Source organism: Urocitellus parryii, chromosome 8, assembly GCF_045843805.1.
Source record: "Urocitellus parryii isolate mUroPar1 chromosome 8, mUroPar1.hap1, whole genome shotgun sequence".
Classification (NCBI taxonomy): domain Eukaryota; kingdom Metazoa; phylum Chordata; class Mammalia; order Rodentia; family Sciuridae; genus Urocitellus; species Urocitellus parryii.
In genome coordinates this window covers 52936061-52952859 of record NC_135538.1, presented here as the reverse complement: position 1 = coordinate 52952859, position 16799 = coordinate 52936061, and the positions used below count along the sequence as shown (strand labels likewise).

General features: G+C 41.9%; 1 protein-coding gene across 1 annotated transcript in view; it reads left to right on the top strand.

The window, feature by feature from the left end:
• The window catches only part of LOC113183360 (uncharacterized), a 137263-nt gene that overhangs the window by 57310 nt on the left and 63154 nt on the right, over nt 1-16799 (top strand). The window contains exons 17-23 of the mRNA XM_077801484.1: nt 827-1029; nt 3139-3294; nt 5353-5446; nt 6147-6281; nt 13685-13842; nt 15025-15136; nt 16505-16554. Coding sequence (XP_077657610.1) covers nt 827-1029; nt 3139-3294; nt 5353-5446; nt 6147-6281; nt 13685-13842; nt 15025-15136; nt 16505-16554 — 908 coding nt within the window. The remainder of the gene's footprint in view (nt 1-826; nt 1030-3138; nt 3295-5352; nt 5447-6146; nt 6282-13684; nt 13843-15024; nt 15137-16504; nt 16555-16799) is intronic.

Sequence of the window (16799 nt, the reverse complement as noted above, 5' to 3'; positions counted from 1 at the left end):
ATCTGGCATTAAAGGACGTTTTGTTACTTCACAGATTACCCATGGCCAGCTCTAAGTATGGGGAAGGAGTCCTGTGAGGACAGTTGGGTGTCCTGTCAAACTGTTGGACACGGCATTAGGAAGCTCAGTTTCCTCCAGATACCCCTGGGCTTGGTATAGAGGGGAGGAGAAGAGAGAGATTACTGAGTTATGTTTTAATTATAAGCACTAGATTATGGTAAGACATCAAGTGACAGGCTCCATCCATGGGAAAAATATGGAACTAGGGAATCGGATGCCAACGTGTATGAGTGCTGTCGTATTCTGGAAAGCGTCAATGTTGTTGATTCCTTGTTGGCAAAGGTGGATAATGGTGTCTGTGGTGCCTAATTCCTGGGGTGGGAGAGTGTCTGGCAAAAATAAAAATGAGTCAATATGTGTGTAAATACTTGAAATTTTGAAACTGCAATTAGAGGGATTTATAAAAAATTCTTGGCCACCAAAATAATTTTTAAGATCAGGGACTTATTTTTCTATTTAGATTATTGTTGTCTTTATTTAGACTGAAAACATTTACAATAATGATAACAACAAATGTCTTTGTGTATGTTAACACAGCCCTATTAGGTAGTCATTATCTGGTAGTATCTAGTAGATATTGTTATTATTTTTATCCCTACTTTACAGAGATGGTATCAGGGCTGGGACTTGAGCTCAGGAAATCTGGACCCAGAGTCCATGCAATGACAGCATTTCAAAAAAAAAAAAAAAATATATATATATATATATATATATATGAAGTCTTTTTGTGTGTGTGTGTTTTGAAAGGTACTTTGCATTCTTTCAGCTGTTTTCAGCTAGAGTGATGGGAGATCCCTTTCTCGTGGAGGAGACAGGCCTGCTTGCACTCACATCCGCAGCAGACGAAGGACAGAAACAGGGCCAACAGCCTCACATGCTGCTCCTGGAGACATTTTCCAAACTTCTGGAACTCCTGACTCTCCGCCACCGTCTGATCGCAATGAGTCTTGAGAGTGCACACCTAGCTCGGTTAGTAGGGGGGCCAAGGAGCCAGGTGAGACGTGAGCATTACAGCAAAATGAGGGGAATAAATGACAGGCCCGGGCCTCCCCATCTATAAGCCTTGCCCCAGAGTGAGTTTTCTAATTGGTTAAAGTGATCACCTAGCATGTTCTAGACCTCACCTGCATGTACCTCTCTGACCACTCAACTAGCTAAGTCCTCCCAGTGGCCCCTAGGTTTCTTTTCTATTCAGCACATGACATTTTTTTTTTTTTTTTTGTATTGGGAATTGAACTCAGGGGCATTCTACTGAACCACACTCTCAGCCCTATTTTGTATTTTATTTAAAGACAGGGTCTCACTGAGTTGCTTAGGGCCACACAGTTGCTGAGGCTGGCTTTAAACTCACGATCCTCCTGCCTCAGCCTCCCAAGCTGCTGGGATTACAGGCATGCGCCACCGCACCCATCCGTAGCACATGACTTTTTAATTGATGTTTAATACTGGTTTACCAGTTTTTCTGCTAGCATCTGTTCCCCGAATGCAAAAAGCCCTGTCCACGTTGTTTACCATGATATCCCATTACCTGGTCTCTTAGTCTGTTTTGTGCTGCTATAACAGAATGTCTGAGACTGGGGAATTTATAAAGGATGGAGATTTATTTCTTCTGGTTCTGGAGGTTGGGAAGTTCAAAACTGAGAGGCTACATCTGCATCTGATGAGGGCCTTTTTTTTTTTTTGGTACCAGGAATTGAACCCATTGGGTGTTTAACCACAGAACCACATTCCCCAGCCCTTTAAAAAAGTATTTTATTTAGAGACAGAGTCTCACTGAATTGCTTAGGTCCTTGCTAAGTTGCTGAGGCTGGCTTTTGAACTCATGATCCTCCTGCCTCAGCCTCCCAAGCAGCTGGGATTACAGACGTGCACCACCATGCTAGGCATCTTTTTAAAACAATTTAAAAAATATATATGAATGACAGTAGAGTGTGTTTTGACATGTTATACATACACGGAGTATATCTTCCCATTTTTGTGGTTGTACATGATGTGGAGTTACGCTGGTCATATACTCATATGAACTCCATTTTTTTCTTTCTTTTTTAAAATTTGTTCTGCTTAGATATACATGTCAGTAGAATGTATTTTGACATATTTATGTAAACATGGAGTGTATCTGATTCTAATTGGAATCCCAGTCTTGTGGTTGTATATAATAAGGAGATTGATTGTGGTGGATTCATATATGTACATCAGAAGGTTGTGCCAGGTTCATTCCACTGTCCCGCTTGATCTCAGACACTTATTCTCCAGAACTCTGAGACAATATATTTCTGTTGTTTAAGCTACTAAGCACTTTGTGTGTTTCTGTGGCACTTCATTACAGCAACCTGAGCAGACTGACACAGGTGCCAATTGAACTTCCTGCATCAACTTCTCAAGATGAGAAATGTGTGAGCACAGGGGTGTGGAGACTGGGAGAACATTGTAGACATATAAGGCTGAGATGCCAGAGGGCCACCTGGCATCTGCCACACTGCAAGCCACGGAAACCTGGGACTGGGGCTGAGAGTTGAGTCAAGTTAGACATGGGAGTCACAGAGTCTTATACGAGGGGGTGATATTAGGGCCTGGGGTTGGATAGTCGGCTCAAGGAGGGGATGCAGTAAATGAGAAGAATCAGGTCTTGAACTCAGGAAACACCAGAATTTGAAAATGAGAAAGATTGGGCAGGAGCACGGTGATCTTGGATCTGGGACAGCACAGATGTTCTTTAAGGACAGGGTAGAGAGGCCAGCCAGGAAACGCACTGCGAGAAAATGGTGAATGTTGAATGGGGAGTGACATTGGTGACCTCGTGAGGGCTCTGGAGACAGAAACCAACCTGGAGGAAATGAGAGTGGTGGAAGTGCCCAAGCGAATCTCCTTCTACTTTGACTGTGTTCTGCAGCCCACAATGGTCACAGCAAGAGCAGAACGCAAGGCCTCGGGGCTCATTCACTTTCCACACTGTATTTGGCCAAGTTTTGTTTGACTTTTTGCTTTTGTGCTTTTTTAAGTGACTTGGTTTTATTATGATTACTTTTCTTCAGGAGAAAATATTAACACATGGCCTTGGCTCTCCTTTGCTTTTAGGCACTATCAGGAATTGGCTGAGGAGATGGGGTTTGAAGAGTTCCATTTATATCTGAGGCCCATTCACTTTGAATGTGCATCACCCAGGGACAAGGTGGACCAGCCACCTCCTGCCTTTATAACATCTCTGCTGGAGCACAGTGGTCGGCTAGACAGGTGAGCCTGGGAGGGCCGGAGTGAAAAAAAAAAATTTACTATAATGGTGGAATAAACAACCAGTGGGAACAAATTATTTCACCCATGGACAAACAAGATGAATTGTACTTCTAAATTCTCTTTCTTATGCCCCATATGCCATGTCAAGCACATTGCCAGAAAGAAATCCCGTTTATCAGCTATAGACCTTGAATCTACTGAGTTGGGGGAAGGAATCTTCCTTATACAGAAGCAGCCTTTAATGTGTGGGGAGGAGAAACTTCTGCCTCTCTCTTCTTGCCTTCTCTGCTAGTCTGCCCTTTCCCCTGGGGTCCCAGCTGTCTCCCTGGAGGTTTATGGTATTGGCTCTGCCCCAGGGAAGGCAAAGGTGGCTCCCAGGAGGGAATCACCCTAGTTTTGCTAATGTGGATCACTGCTCTAATTATAACTCTGATATGTTGACATGCTAAAGGACTCCTCAGCGTGTGGCTGGAACAAAAAGGGTTAGGATGGTAGAATACAATATCCCCAGATTACCCAAGGCACTGTGGAAATTTTGGACTGGATAAGTCTTTGTTGGGGGAGGGAGACATCCTGTGTGTCTTAGATAATTTAGGAGCCTGCCTGACTTCCACCCACTAGATGACAGTAGTACCCCCACCACATACTCTATCCTCCCCAAACCCCCACCCTTTGGCTCTTCCTGACAATCAAAGATGTCTCCAGACATTGCCAAATAATGCCCTGGAGGCAAATCTCCCTGACTCTATTTTGTCACTAGTTAAACCAAACCCAGAATGCACTGGCGATACAGAGCTATGCCACAGAAGCCAAGGCAGGAAGTGTGGTCAGACTCAGGTCTCCAACTGACAAAAGTCAAGTCCGAAGCCAGGCTATCTACGGGTTCCTCAAGGGCCTCCTGCTGCAAAAATAGGAGACCTTTTTGTTCAGCTGGAATCCACCAATCAGCACAAATTGCCTGAATGTGCTGTACTCTGGTCAGGTGGTGATTGGTCCTCCAGTGATGATCCAGAGATGCTACAAGACAAGAGGAGCCTTCTGAATCACCAGGGAGGAGGTGCATGCATCTAGAGCACTTGTGTCTTGAGTTTGTATTATGTTATCTATGTTAATTCCCTGAAGCCACCACTTTGGAGGGCCACTGTAACAACCGCCTAGGCCAGATATGAGAATAGTGACTTCCGTTTTAAAAAGCACATTTATGCACACTACCCTGTTTCGTATTTCCATGACCCTATGAGATGAGCAATATCCTCATATTCACAGGAGGAAACAAAAATTGACTGATATTAAATTACCCAACAAAATCTCATAGTTATAGACAATAGACCATGTCCCAAGATGAAAATGTGACTGCAGAGAATATTTGGGTGACTTTTGGAACCACAAGAGAGTGAGAATTAGACAACATTTAGGGTGTGTTCCAAGGAGGAAGTCAGCAAGGTGTCCTGAGCAGGTGCGGTCAAGAAGGTGGGAGGAAAATAGGAGGGATCAGGAGAAAAGAATTTCAAACATGGAATGGTTACCACGACTGAACTGCAGAGTAAGGGCTGAAAAGACTCCAGAAGCCTTACAGGTTTTTCTTTTTGTTTTTTGGACCAGGAATTGAACTCAGGGACACTCAGTCACTGAGACACACCCAGCCCTATTTTGTATTTTATTTAGAGACAAGGTCTCACTAAGTTGCTTAGGGCCTCGTTGTTGCAGAGGCTGGCTTTTGAACTCATGATCCTCCTGCGCCACTGGGTTTATAGGTGTGCACCACTGCACCTGGTGAGCCCTTCCAGTTTTAAGGTTGAAATATCTTATATAAAACCCGCAATTGCTGGTGCTGCTGATGTTCCAGATCTGATCTCATGCCATTTGTGCCATCCGAAGGGGCATCTCATGACACATACTATGTCACATCAAAACACTTGAATCAAAGTGTGAAATATGATATGTCAAGAACTACGTAATGTTTTGAACAACCAACAATAAAAATTTAAAAAAAAAATAAAACCATATGGTACCTATAAAAAAAATTTTAAAAAAACAACCTCATATTTCTTCTTGCAGATATTCTCCCACTACACTTGCCTTAGCCATCTCTGAGGTGGATGATAACCAAGTTGGCAAATTTAGTTTTTATACGAAAGAAGCCATCCTTAAGGTCAGTTATTTATTTTTTTTCCAAAAGAAACTGAAGCAAAATAAAGAATTTGCTTATGTGTTTTTTAGATCAATATTTAATTCATATATATTGACTTCCATTTTTAAGAAATGCTTTACTTCAATGGTAATAACAATGGTATCGCCTTGTCCTTGTGTGCATTGACCTGGTTTGAACCATGTAGACTGTAACACGCGAATAATGGCTTCTTTAGATAGAAAAAAGAAACACGTGTAGAGGGCCATCTTTGCATCAGGCTTTTAAAATATACACTTATTATTTGGAGTTTTTATATGACCTTTTTAAACTGGATGGGTTTCCCCCGCCCCAACAGTTGGATTTCTTTGCTTCTCTATGTTTTTGGATATTTCTTTTCTTTTCTTTTACCATGGATCTAATCTTGGCTCACCAGAGCCCACCACTGTACTTCATGAGAGCCTGCTCATCCTCTCCTGACCACTGGGGAAACCTCATGGTGCCCCGGTACAGGGCAAACCAGGCCTAAGGACTGCCTTGCTGGGTTGAAATGCTGTTGGGGAGAGAGCAGATTCAGTCTCGTGGCTGAGGAACAAGGATCTCAGCTCATCCTGCAGTTAAATTCATACATGAATTTATATGTTGAATAAGTGATGATCTCAACCTTTAATTTCACAGATTTATGGAAGCATTTCCTAATGCCTTTCACATTTTCTTCCTTCAGCTCTTGTCCCAGTCTGGAGTGGAAAATATGCAAGTGACCCTCGCATGTCAAGCTGCTCAGAAAAATGCTTTGATGGTGGCAGTTCAACAAGCATCCCTCTATCACAGGACAGTGGGCTGTCCTGCTGAGGTCAAGGTCAGCCTACATAATGCAGAAGCCAGACTCACGCTGCTGCTATCACCAGCTCCCCCTTCTTTCCCTCCCTCCCTCCCTCCTTCTTTGTCTGTTGGTGATTGGTTATAGTGAAAGTCAATGTCCATTGGTTATGTCCAGTGAGGTGATGTAATTGCAGCTGGACATGTTCTTTCCTTTTCTTCCTCCTTTCCTCCCTTTCCCCTCTCAGTCCCTTTTGTCCTCTTTCCTCTCTGTATAGGAAAAACAAACTTAGATTCAGTTTCTCATCCTATATACTCACAAGACAAATCACCCTGTGACCTCAAAAGGTGTGGGGACTTCTCCCCACCAGCAAGCAAGCAATGAATTCTGCAGAGGACGCCAGCTGGGCATCCTCTAATTCAATTCAGTTCTGACACCTTCTACCTGAATGTAGCATCAGATCCCACAGGTGAGGGCTCAGTCCTAAGACTGCTCCCATCTCAGATCCAGTCACAAGTCTGGACCAACAGAACTTCTGGCTGACTGGCTACAAACTGGGGTTCCCACAACCATATTCCCAAGTTTGAGTACATTATGCCTGCTTCCCTCCACCTTCTGAGTTTCAAGTATTTCTTTTGCCAGTTGGATCCTTATCACCTAGATTCTTTTTTTTCATTCTTTTTTATTTCCTGTACTGGGAATTGAACCCAGGAAACTTTACCACTGAGCAACATCCCCAGCCCTTTTAATTGTTTATTTTGAGACAGGGTCTCACCAAGTTGCTTATGGCCTTGCTAAGTTGCTGAGGCTGGCCTCAAACTTGTGATCCTCCTGCCTCAGGCTCCCAAGTCACTGGGATTACAGGCATGCACCATGTGCTGGGCCCTACCTGTAGGGTATATTCTTAATTCATTTGCTCCCAACTCTTCCGAGACCTTGCTTCATCAGTATGGCGAGTGGTGCTGTTAATAATTATTCAGAGGTGGATTGTCTTTAAATGCAAGCATATATTTGATAACGCCAATCATCAAATATAAACAATTAATGCAAAAAGTGTTGGGTGTGCAGGAGCACCTCAACTAGCATTCAAAGCACACTAATTAAACACTATAAGCAAATCACACAATCCCAGGGCAACCAAGATTCCCAAAATATCTCCGATGCCATCCATGCAACTTCTTTTAGCCAAAGAGCAGATGTTGTCTTTGTCTGGTGATTCTCTCCGGTCAATGGCTGGACATCAGGGAAGGGTGGAGCCAGTCCAGAGATGGACAGCAAGGCAGCCAGCCTCACTGATGTCCTTGAAGCAGAACTCTTTGATGTGGCAGGACCAGCAATTTAAATACAGTTCCAAGTTTGTGGTGTATGCTGGTGATTGGTTATAGTGAAAGTCAGTGTCCACTGGTTATGTCCAGTGAGGTGATGTAATTGCAGCTGGACATGTTCTTTGTGCATGTCCACGGAGCTGTGCTCCCTATCAATTGTAACCAGTCATGGCCAGTGCCCCTCACAGCTCTTTATCAGTTTCAAGCAGACAGGACTAAGCAGTTCAATGGCTGCTGTTCCTATGGCCACCAGCATGTCCCAGAATGTCTATGGAAGATGCTCCTTACAATCAGCTACCTGCTTTCTCTACTTGACTTTCAGCTCTCCAATTATGGACAGGCTGAACTGTTTTCATTCTCTCCATAAAGCTTGTTGTCCTTGTCCTATGTGCCTCTCTCACCAGTACCCTGATTAGGATCTCTTCTTCACATTTATGTTTACTGAAAGGATAGTTTTTAACTCCTTGTCTTCCTGTCCTAACACCCTAGGTACTATAGCTGCACTCCCTCCTCCATCACCCCTCTCTCACTAGATTCAGCCTTGACTTTTTTTTTAAAGAGAGAGAGAGAGAGAATTTTTTTAATATTTATTTTTTAGTTTTTGGCGGACACAACATCTTTGTTGGTATGTGGTGCTGAGGATCGAACCCGGGCCGCACGCATGCCAGGCGAGCGCGCTACCGCTTGAGCCACATCCCCAGCCCAACTTTCTTATTAATTAACCCAGAAGATGCCGTTTAGCAACTTGACCTGACTTCTTTCCTCCATTTAATGCTGTTGACTACCACCTTATCCTTGAGGCTCTCCTTCCTCGGCTTGCCTGACTCCACTGTCTCCTGGCTCTCTTCTGTCTCTTTGATTGTTCCTTCTCAATCTCTTGGAGTGGGACCTCTCTTCTCTCCCAGCTCTTAGATGATGGTGTTTCCCTCTATTGTGCCTCAGAACTCCTTGGCTCTTCCCTTATCTGTCCTCCATGGCTATTCTCATCACCTCTTGTGATTTAAAACCTGTATATCCGAAACCAATACATGATCAACTTTCAAAAGTACATCACTTCATAGAATCTCTCTACTAAACCCCAAACTTGGGTGTCCAAGTACCTGTTAGACAACTTTTGTGTATCCCATAGGCATCTCAATTCAGCATGTACAAAGGGAACTAATTTCTCTCCCATATGGTTCTCTAGTATTTCCATTCTTGGTTAAGTGATCTTTATCTGAATAGTCATTTGGGCCCCAAACCTCAATCACCCTTAATGTCTCTGGTTTCCTTACCTTGGATCATACACTCAATCATTAACTCTTACCAATATCATATTGTAAATATTGATTGAATATGCCCCTTTTCTCCATCTGCATTGCTTTAGGTTAAACTCTCATTATTTTTTTTTTTTTTTTTTTTTGTGTGTGTGTGTGTGGTGCTGAGGATTGAACTCAGTTCCTTGTGCATTTGAGGCAAGCACTCGACCAACTGAGCTATATCCCCAGCCCTCATTATCTCATTTTTTATGGTTATAATGGCCTTTGAACTAGCCTCTACCTCCTGGGCCCTTGCCTTGTACCACCACAACTGCCTCCAGTCAAATTTCCCCTTCACACAGTGACCAAAGAATCCACGCCTTCAGTGACTCTGCATAGTCCAAAGAGCAAAGCTCAACCTCCGTAGCTATGTATGCATGGTCTTCACTACCCAACCCCGGCTTCCAATCCTGCCACTTCCCCTGCACTCTAAGGGCCCTAAATATTTTATGCTGTTTCACATCTCCATGGTTCTGTTCAGATTTCCCCATAATATTTTTCCTTTCCTTTCAACAGTCTATCTTCCCTGCCCACCACTTTTGCTTTTGTTTATAGGATGCTACTCATCCTCTGATATTCAACTCAACCCAGTTTTTACTTCTTTCAGGAAGTGTTCATGTCTATTTTAACTCTGTTAAAGTGAATTTTGTGACTCCTTCATAAAAGTATACTGTGAATGTGTGTGGGGGGTGTGTATACACACATACACATACACAGACATAACATAATCACAGGACAAGAAGGGGAGTGGTGACAAAACCAGAAGGAATAAATTCTCAATACAATAAAAGGGGACAAAAGGCAGGGAAGGAGGAGAAAAGAGAGAGAGAACACAAAATCAAAGGAAATATTTCAAGAAAGAATGAGTCACCAAAGATGTAGGTGAAAAATATGAAAAGATGTTCAACATGATTAGTCATTAGAGAAATGCAAATTAAACCCACTGAGAAACATTTCATATCCATTTGAATGGTTAAGGTTTCCGACTGACCATCCCAAGCGTTGGCAAGGATGTTGAGGATCTGGAACTCTAGTACACCGTTAGTAGGAAAATAAAATGGTACAACTCCCTTGAAAAATGGTTTGGCAATTTCTTAAAAAGTTAAACATAAACGTACAATGTGATCCAGCCATTCCATCCCTAGGTATGTAACCAAGAGAAATGAGTGTATGTGTCTATACAAAAAAAAAAAAAAAATGTTTATAGACGCTACATTCATTATAGTCAAGAACTCCAATGTCCATGAATGGTGAAATGGATAAATAAATTGTGATACATCCTACAATGGACTACTAGTAGACAATAAAAAGAAATCATTGATATGTACAAAAATATGGATGAAGTCCAACCAAAAAGAGTATTACTGTATGACTCTATTTATGCAAAATTGTAGGAAATTCATTCTAACCTAAAGTTTCAGAAGGCAGAACAGCTACTGTGTGCAGAGGTATGTGTCAGAATCCCAGTAACTTAGGAGGTTGAGGCAAAAAGATCACAAGTTCAAGGCCAGCCTCAACAACTGAGAAACTATTTAAAAAATAGATAGATAGGGTTGGAGATGTAGCTCTGTAGTAAGGTATCCCTGGGTTTAATTCCTAGTACCAAATTAAAAAAAAAAAAAAGAAAGAAAGAAAAGAAAGCAAACCAGTGGTTGCTTGAAGAGAGCAGGTGGGAAGGATGGCTTTGGTGATTAGTTTGATTGTGATAATGGTTTTACAGTTGAATAAATTTGTCCAAACGTATCTGATTTTACACTTTAAATATGTGATGTTTATTAAGTGTAAATTATTCCTCAATAAAGTATGTGATGTTTATTAAGTGTAAATTATTCCTCAATAAAGTTATTATTTTAGAAAGAAAGAATTCTCTAAGTTTGAATAGAGAGGTAAAACCCAGATGGTTAGGGATTAAAATGAGGTCATTAACTTGCTCTGCTGACGCCAGAGCAAGTCTACTAATTGTTTTGGAGTAAAAGCTCCAGAGAGGGCCAGAGTTAAGGAGCAAGAGGCTGACAGAAGTGTCCAAGGAGTGTGTATTTATGGCTCTTGCATCAGTCTACTCATACTGCCACAATAGAACACTATAAACTAGGTGACTTCAACCACTGAAATCTACCTTGTCACAGTTCCGGGGTGAGAAGTTCAAGATCAAAGTGCCATCATGGTTGGTTTCTGGTGGGAGCTGACTTTGTGGCTTGCAGATGGTGGCCTTCTGCTGTGTTCTCTTATTAAGGAGTAAAGAAGGTGGTAGGGATGCGGGTGAGGAGAATCCATCAGGGTCAAGTCCTGTCTCCCCAGATGTGAAGACTGAACACCCCAAAAAATGCAGAGGCAAGTGTAGAAGCAAGTTTTATTAAAGGATGGGACAAAGATAGACTTCTCTGCGGAGAAGGGGCCCCTGAGCTGGTTGTCTGAGGAAGTGGGAGTGTCCTGCCCCTTTTATACATTTTGGAATTCCTTTCTTTTCAAGGCCTCTCTCCCACCATCCTGCATACAAGTGACCTGACAAGTGACCAGAAGGTGGGCCAAAGGTGGATTGATCCAGGCAGGAAGGGAGCAGCCCAGGGGGCATTAATTAACAACTTCTACAACTCCCTGCATGGAGGCAGGTCACCTTGGCAACAGTAGGAGGAGGGGGAAGTGTTCTGGAGGTAATTTTCTGACCCAAAATATTCCTTCCCTACACTGACTGTCTTTTTGTCCCCTGGCCTCAGGGGGAAGCAAGGAAGGGAGAGTGCTGAGATCTCTTGCCCTTTGTATTTGGGCACTAGCCCTGTTGGATTAGGGCCCTACTTCCATGACCTCATTTAAATTTCCCACCTGCCAAAGGCCCTATCTCCAAACACCATCCTATTGGGGGTTAAAACTTGAACACGTGAATTTTGGAGGGACACAAACACTCAGCCCATAGCAGTTCTTTAAGAAGTTTGGTCAGAATTGAGGAGGAAAGTTGAGGGAGTAGGAGAAATAAGGAACAATGAGAGAGGTGGACACATTTGTAGGAAGGAGTTGGAAAAAAGAGGAAGGAATTGAAGATGGACCTGAAGGGAGAGTGCCCTGAGGTGATCAGGAGCCCCTGTGGTGCAGGCTGGCAGGAAGCTAAGCCATGGAACTACGTGGGCTCATGGAATCCTCTCCAGCCCCAGGGGATGGGTTTGGTTCCAGGTGAGGAAGCAGATTCTGAGAGGGGAAGGAAGAGAGACAAGGTCACCTGCCAAGTGCCAGCATCAGAATCTCCTGCAGAGCAAGGACTCTTCCCTCTCTTCTCACTCACAACCATGTAGGACCTCCCCAGTTTCCTGAGCTGGTAGAGACTCCTATTTCCCGCAGACTGGAAGACCCCAAGGGTTTTCAGGAAAAAAAATAAGGTTGGAAACTCTTGAGATGTTCTACCTAGAATTTTTTTTTTTTATTTTTGCCTCACTCTTCTTCCGTCTCCTTTAGTAATTCTGATATAGGGATCTCCTTGATTCTTCCATAGAAGAAGAATGGACTTTCCTTTGAAGATTTAACCTTTTTTAGTTTAGAAAAATATACCATTCATTGTGCCTCACAGCTCCATAACAAATGGAGCTGGAACATTGGAAGATACTCATTTTCCTTTTTTCTTTCCCACTCCTCCTTCCCTCCTTCCTCACCTCTCCCTCCTTCTGCTTCCCTCCCTCACTCCCTCTTTCCCTCCTTCTTAACCACAGGGTGCATGGCAGCATTTATTTATTTTTTAAATATTTTTTATTTGTTCTAATTAGTTATACATGACAGTAGAATGCATTTTGACACATCATACATAAAGGGAGTATAACTTCTCATTCATCTGGTTGTACATGATGTGGAGTTACACAGGTCATGTAATCTTATGTGCATACAGAGGATAAGAATGTCTGATTCATTCTACTATCATTCCTATCCCTATGCCCCCTTCCTCCCTTCACTCCCCTCTGTCTAGTCCAAAACACCAAGATTCTCCCCCATCCTCATTGTGAATTATCATCCGCATATCAGAGAAAACATTGTTTTTGGTTTTTTGGGATTGGCTTATTTCGCTTAGCATAGTATTCTCCAGTTCCATCCATTTACCAGCAAATGCCATAATTTCGGTTTTCTTTAAGGCTGAGTAATATTCCATTGTGTATATACAGTTTTTTTTATCCATCTGTTGAAAGGCATCTAGGTTGGTTCCATAGTTTAGCTATTGTGAGTTGAGCTACTATATGGTTTCATCACTGTAATATTCTGATTTTAAGTCCTTTGGGTATAAAATGAGGAGTGGGGTGACTGGGTCAAATGGTGGTTCTATTCCAAGTTTTCTGAGGATTCTCCATACTGCTTTCCACAGTGGTCGCACTAATTTTCAGTCCCACTGGCAATGTATGAGTGTACCTTTTCCACCATATCCTTGCCAACATTTATTGTTGCTTGTATTCTTGAGGATTGGCATGGCAGCATTTAAATCCCACCTCCATTTGCTTAGGTGCCCTGAGGGAATCTTCCAGATCTTGTAGCTGTGAAATCCATCAGCATTATTTCTTGAAAGGTTACTCCACATAGCACACTACTCCTAACCACTTTGTAGAATGGAGAATTTTTCTTATAGCGCTTTAGACAACAGTACTCTATTCTGAAAATAGTCCTCCTTAGTGCCTCGCCCCTTTGTTGTGCAAAGTGGTATCTCTTTTCCTCTTCTTCCTCTCCCCATCTCCTCCTCCCACTTACTCAGGCATATACTTGTGCTTGGGGTCAGCTGTGGCCGTGATGTAATTTTATAGGGAGCACTTATACATCTAACCAATTTAATTCACTATGATTTAAAATATTTTAGGAAGTAAGTGCAGAACTGGAAAATCATGGCAGAATGAGTCCAACCAGAAGAAGAAATTCCAGAATTGTGAATGACACAGAAAACTTTCTGTTAGCCCCAACTCCAAATGTCCCAGACAACCTTACGCATTCTTCAGAAAGATTTCAGAGGACCAAAAGGTATTGTACCTTATGGGAGGATTGTTTAAAATAATAAAATTATCCTCTTTTCATTCAATTGATTCTATTGTGTTATGGGATTGAAGAAGCCTAAACTCTCAGAGTAACTAGTATGTGTTTTATTTCTTAAAGAACCTCATATGAAGACCTGTGTGAACACTGGGAAGGCTCAGCTCCTTCCAGTATACCCTCGTCTATGAAAGAAAGTCACCTGGTCTTCATTTAAGCCTCTTCTTTACTCTCTGTCCCTCTAACTCTCTGTCTCTCTCCTCTTTTCTCTTTCTCTTCCCTTCCTTCACTCTCTCCTCTTTCTCGGTAATTGTTCATACTCTTTTTGAAAAATATATTTGTTCATATATTTATTTATTTATTAATGTGGTGCTGATTATCGAACCCAGTGCCTCATGCATGTGAGAGAAGTGCTCATCCACTGAGCTACAACCTTATCTCTGCTTATACTCTTTTTGCAAGCAAGAATAATAATAGGACAATCTAAATTTTCCATATCTCTCTTAAATTGAGAAGCCCAGAACTTCCTGCCATATTCTAACAAAGATTTTGCTATTGTTTATATAATAAGATGGTAACTTGTCACAGAGGCGTGGCCTCCAGAGATATGTCTATAAATCAGGAATGGCCTGCTATATCTTGAATTCTTTTCACCCTGACAAAGAAAGAATGATGCTTACATTCTGTAATAATTGTGATTGCTCTGAGTATTTTATTGGAGCCATACCAAGGACACTCACAAATTTAGACACTGGCAAATTTAGAATGAAAAAAAAAAAAAAAAACAGGCAAAGCAACTCTACTACTCAAGATGCCACTGACTTGGCCAGAGTTCAAGTGCCTTCAGTCCACATCCCCAGTGTGTGGGTAGAAGATTGAGATCAGTGTGTTTAGTCAAGGGGACCCTTGGAGACCACTTCAGTTCAGGTAAAGGGCACCTTGGGCCAGGCTTGATGTTTGGGATCAAGAAGGGACAGCTGTCATATGGTTTAGGCATTATATGTCTCTGAGAAGCCTGGAGCACACCAACATCTTTGGTGAACAATCAGAAACACTTGGAGCAAGAGAGAACCATGGAGCCCTCCTGCTGTGACACCCAGAACTGGAGTTGTCCTTGTGTCACGTGTCCTCTTACCTCCCACCCTGGCTCAGATGCCTCTGTTCACTTCTCAGGGCTCCAGAGGCTTTTGTGTCTATTCAACTAGAAAAGGTGGGGCTGCGGGACATGATGCTGACCACCTTTCACCTCAGGAAACAGACCATGGCCGGCAGAATGAACAGCCCTGTGAGTGCGCAGAGATAAGAGCTCCCAAGTTCTGGTCCTTTTGCATTTGAGCAAATAAAATTTCTGAACTTGGGGTCTGTGGCTTTCAACCTATTTGGGTGGGACTATTGAAAATACAAGGAATTGATAAAGGAAATCCAATAGAAATCGAATAAATTCAAGCAGGTTATTATAGTCAGGTTTTTAAAAATGCTTGCATTTTTTCAAGGCCACATTTTGTTTTGTCATTTTCTAAATGGGCTGTTTTCAGCACCTGCTTTGAAACATTTAGCTACTCCTGAGGTAGGTTTTGGGTTTGGGTGGCTTAGGTAAGGTGGGTAAGGGCTCTGATACCTATTATCTTGGTTTTTGAGATACTTCCAACATGTTCCTGTTTAAGAGTTTTCATACTACTCTAATCAGTTGAAAAATATTATAAAATTCAAACCTTTAATTAGTTAAAACCATTGCTTAATTTTGTGAATAGCGTTTTATTATTCATTCATTTTGATGAGGAAATGATTATGCTCATGAATAGTTATGGTGGGAAATGAGAGGTTTATCTCTAGGCTTTGTCCTTACTTGTGACTAAAAAAAAAAAAAAAAAAAAAACAACTTAAATTTGCCTAACCTACTTCTGCAAATGGGTATGATGAAGGCCAGACATTTTAACTACTGAAGAATAATCATGGAGGCAAAGGGCCCCTTCTAATAAGCAATTCTCAAAAAATAGTGATAGAGTGAAAATATAACATTAACTATCCTTCAGCATTATCCAACACCTACAGATCAGAAATAATTTATGCAATATAATGATCAGTTAGTTTTGCTAGGATCTTGGATTGTAGCCTACTTGCATGTTCATAAGTTAGCCTGCTAGCAGAAGACACAAGACTTGCAGGTCAGAGGCAAAGAACTTTATTGCTTACAGCAGAGCAGGTAACATGAGTTCTATATTTGTGTCAGTTGTCTTTACCTCCCAAATCCCACAGAGACAACTAGGAGGAGCCTACACGTGCCCACTAGGTTTGTGTCATAGTTGAAAACACTAAGCTTGGGGAACCCACCTCTTTTATAGCAAGCCTGCTTATTTTCCTAGAAGGAGACATTAACTCATCCCTTAAGACGGCTCTCTGCAAACACAACCCTGAGAAATGATCCAGGTAGAATGATTAGGACCATGCATTCTTGACATACTTAGAAATATTCGTAAGAATAGAAGAGACACACAGAAGAGGGTATCCCGATAAGCTTACCTCCAAAAAGAATGTCTCAGTTGTGTGGCCTTTTCCTGCTTAAAGTTGAAGTTTGTTTGAATACATGTACCAAGTTGGGTAGTGCTTATAGCCAACCATCTAATAGAAGAACTATCATTTTCTTTTACCACAGGATGAAATTGGAAAACTCAAGAGGGATGTTATAATTGAATATTGTCAAAAGTAAGTATTGTACATGTGATAACACACGCTGATTTGTTCTGAATGCAAGAACCGGTAAGTGGTATTTTGCAGAAATTCAGACAATAAGTGAGGTTGGTTTTGTTTAAACAAACCACATGGCTATTGGATAAAATCAAGTTAAATTGACCTCTCATATGCAAAGGACCAGGAGAACACTTTAAAGTACTTTAAAGAGGTTCATACCTCTGCTTTCAAGCAACACCACACGGAAATTTCTTTTTTGA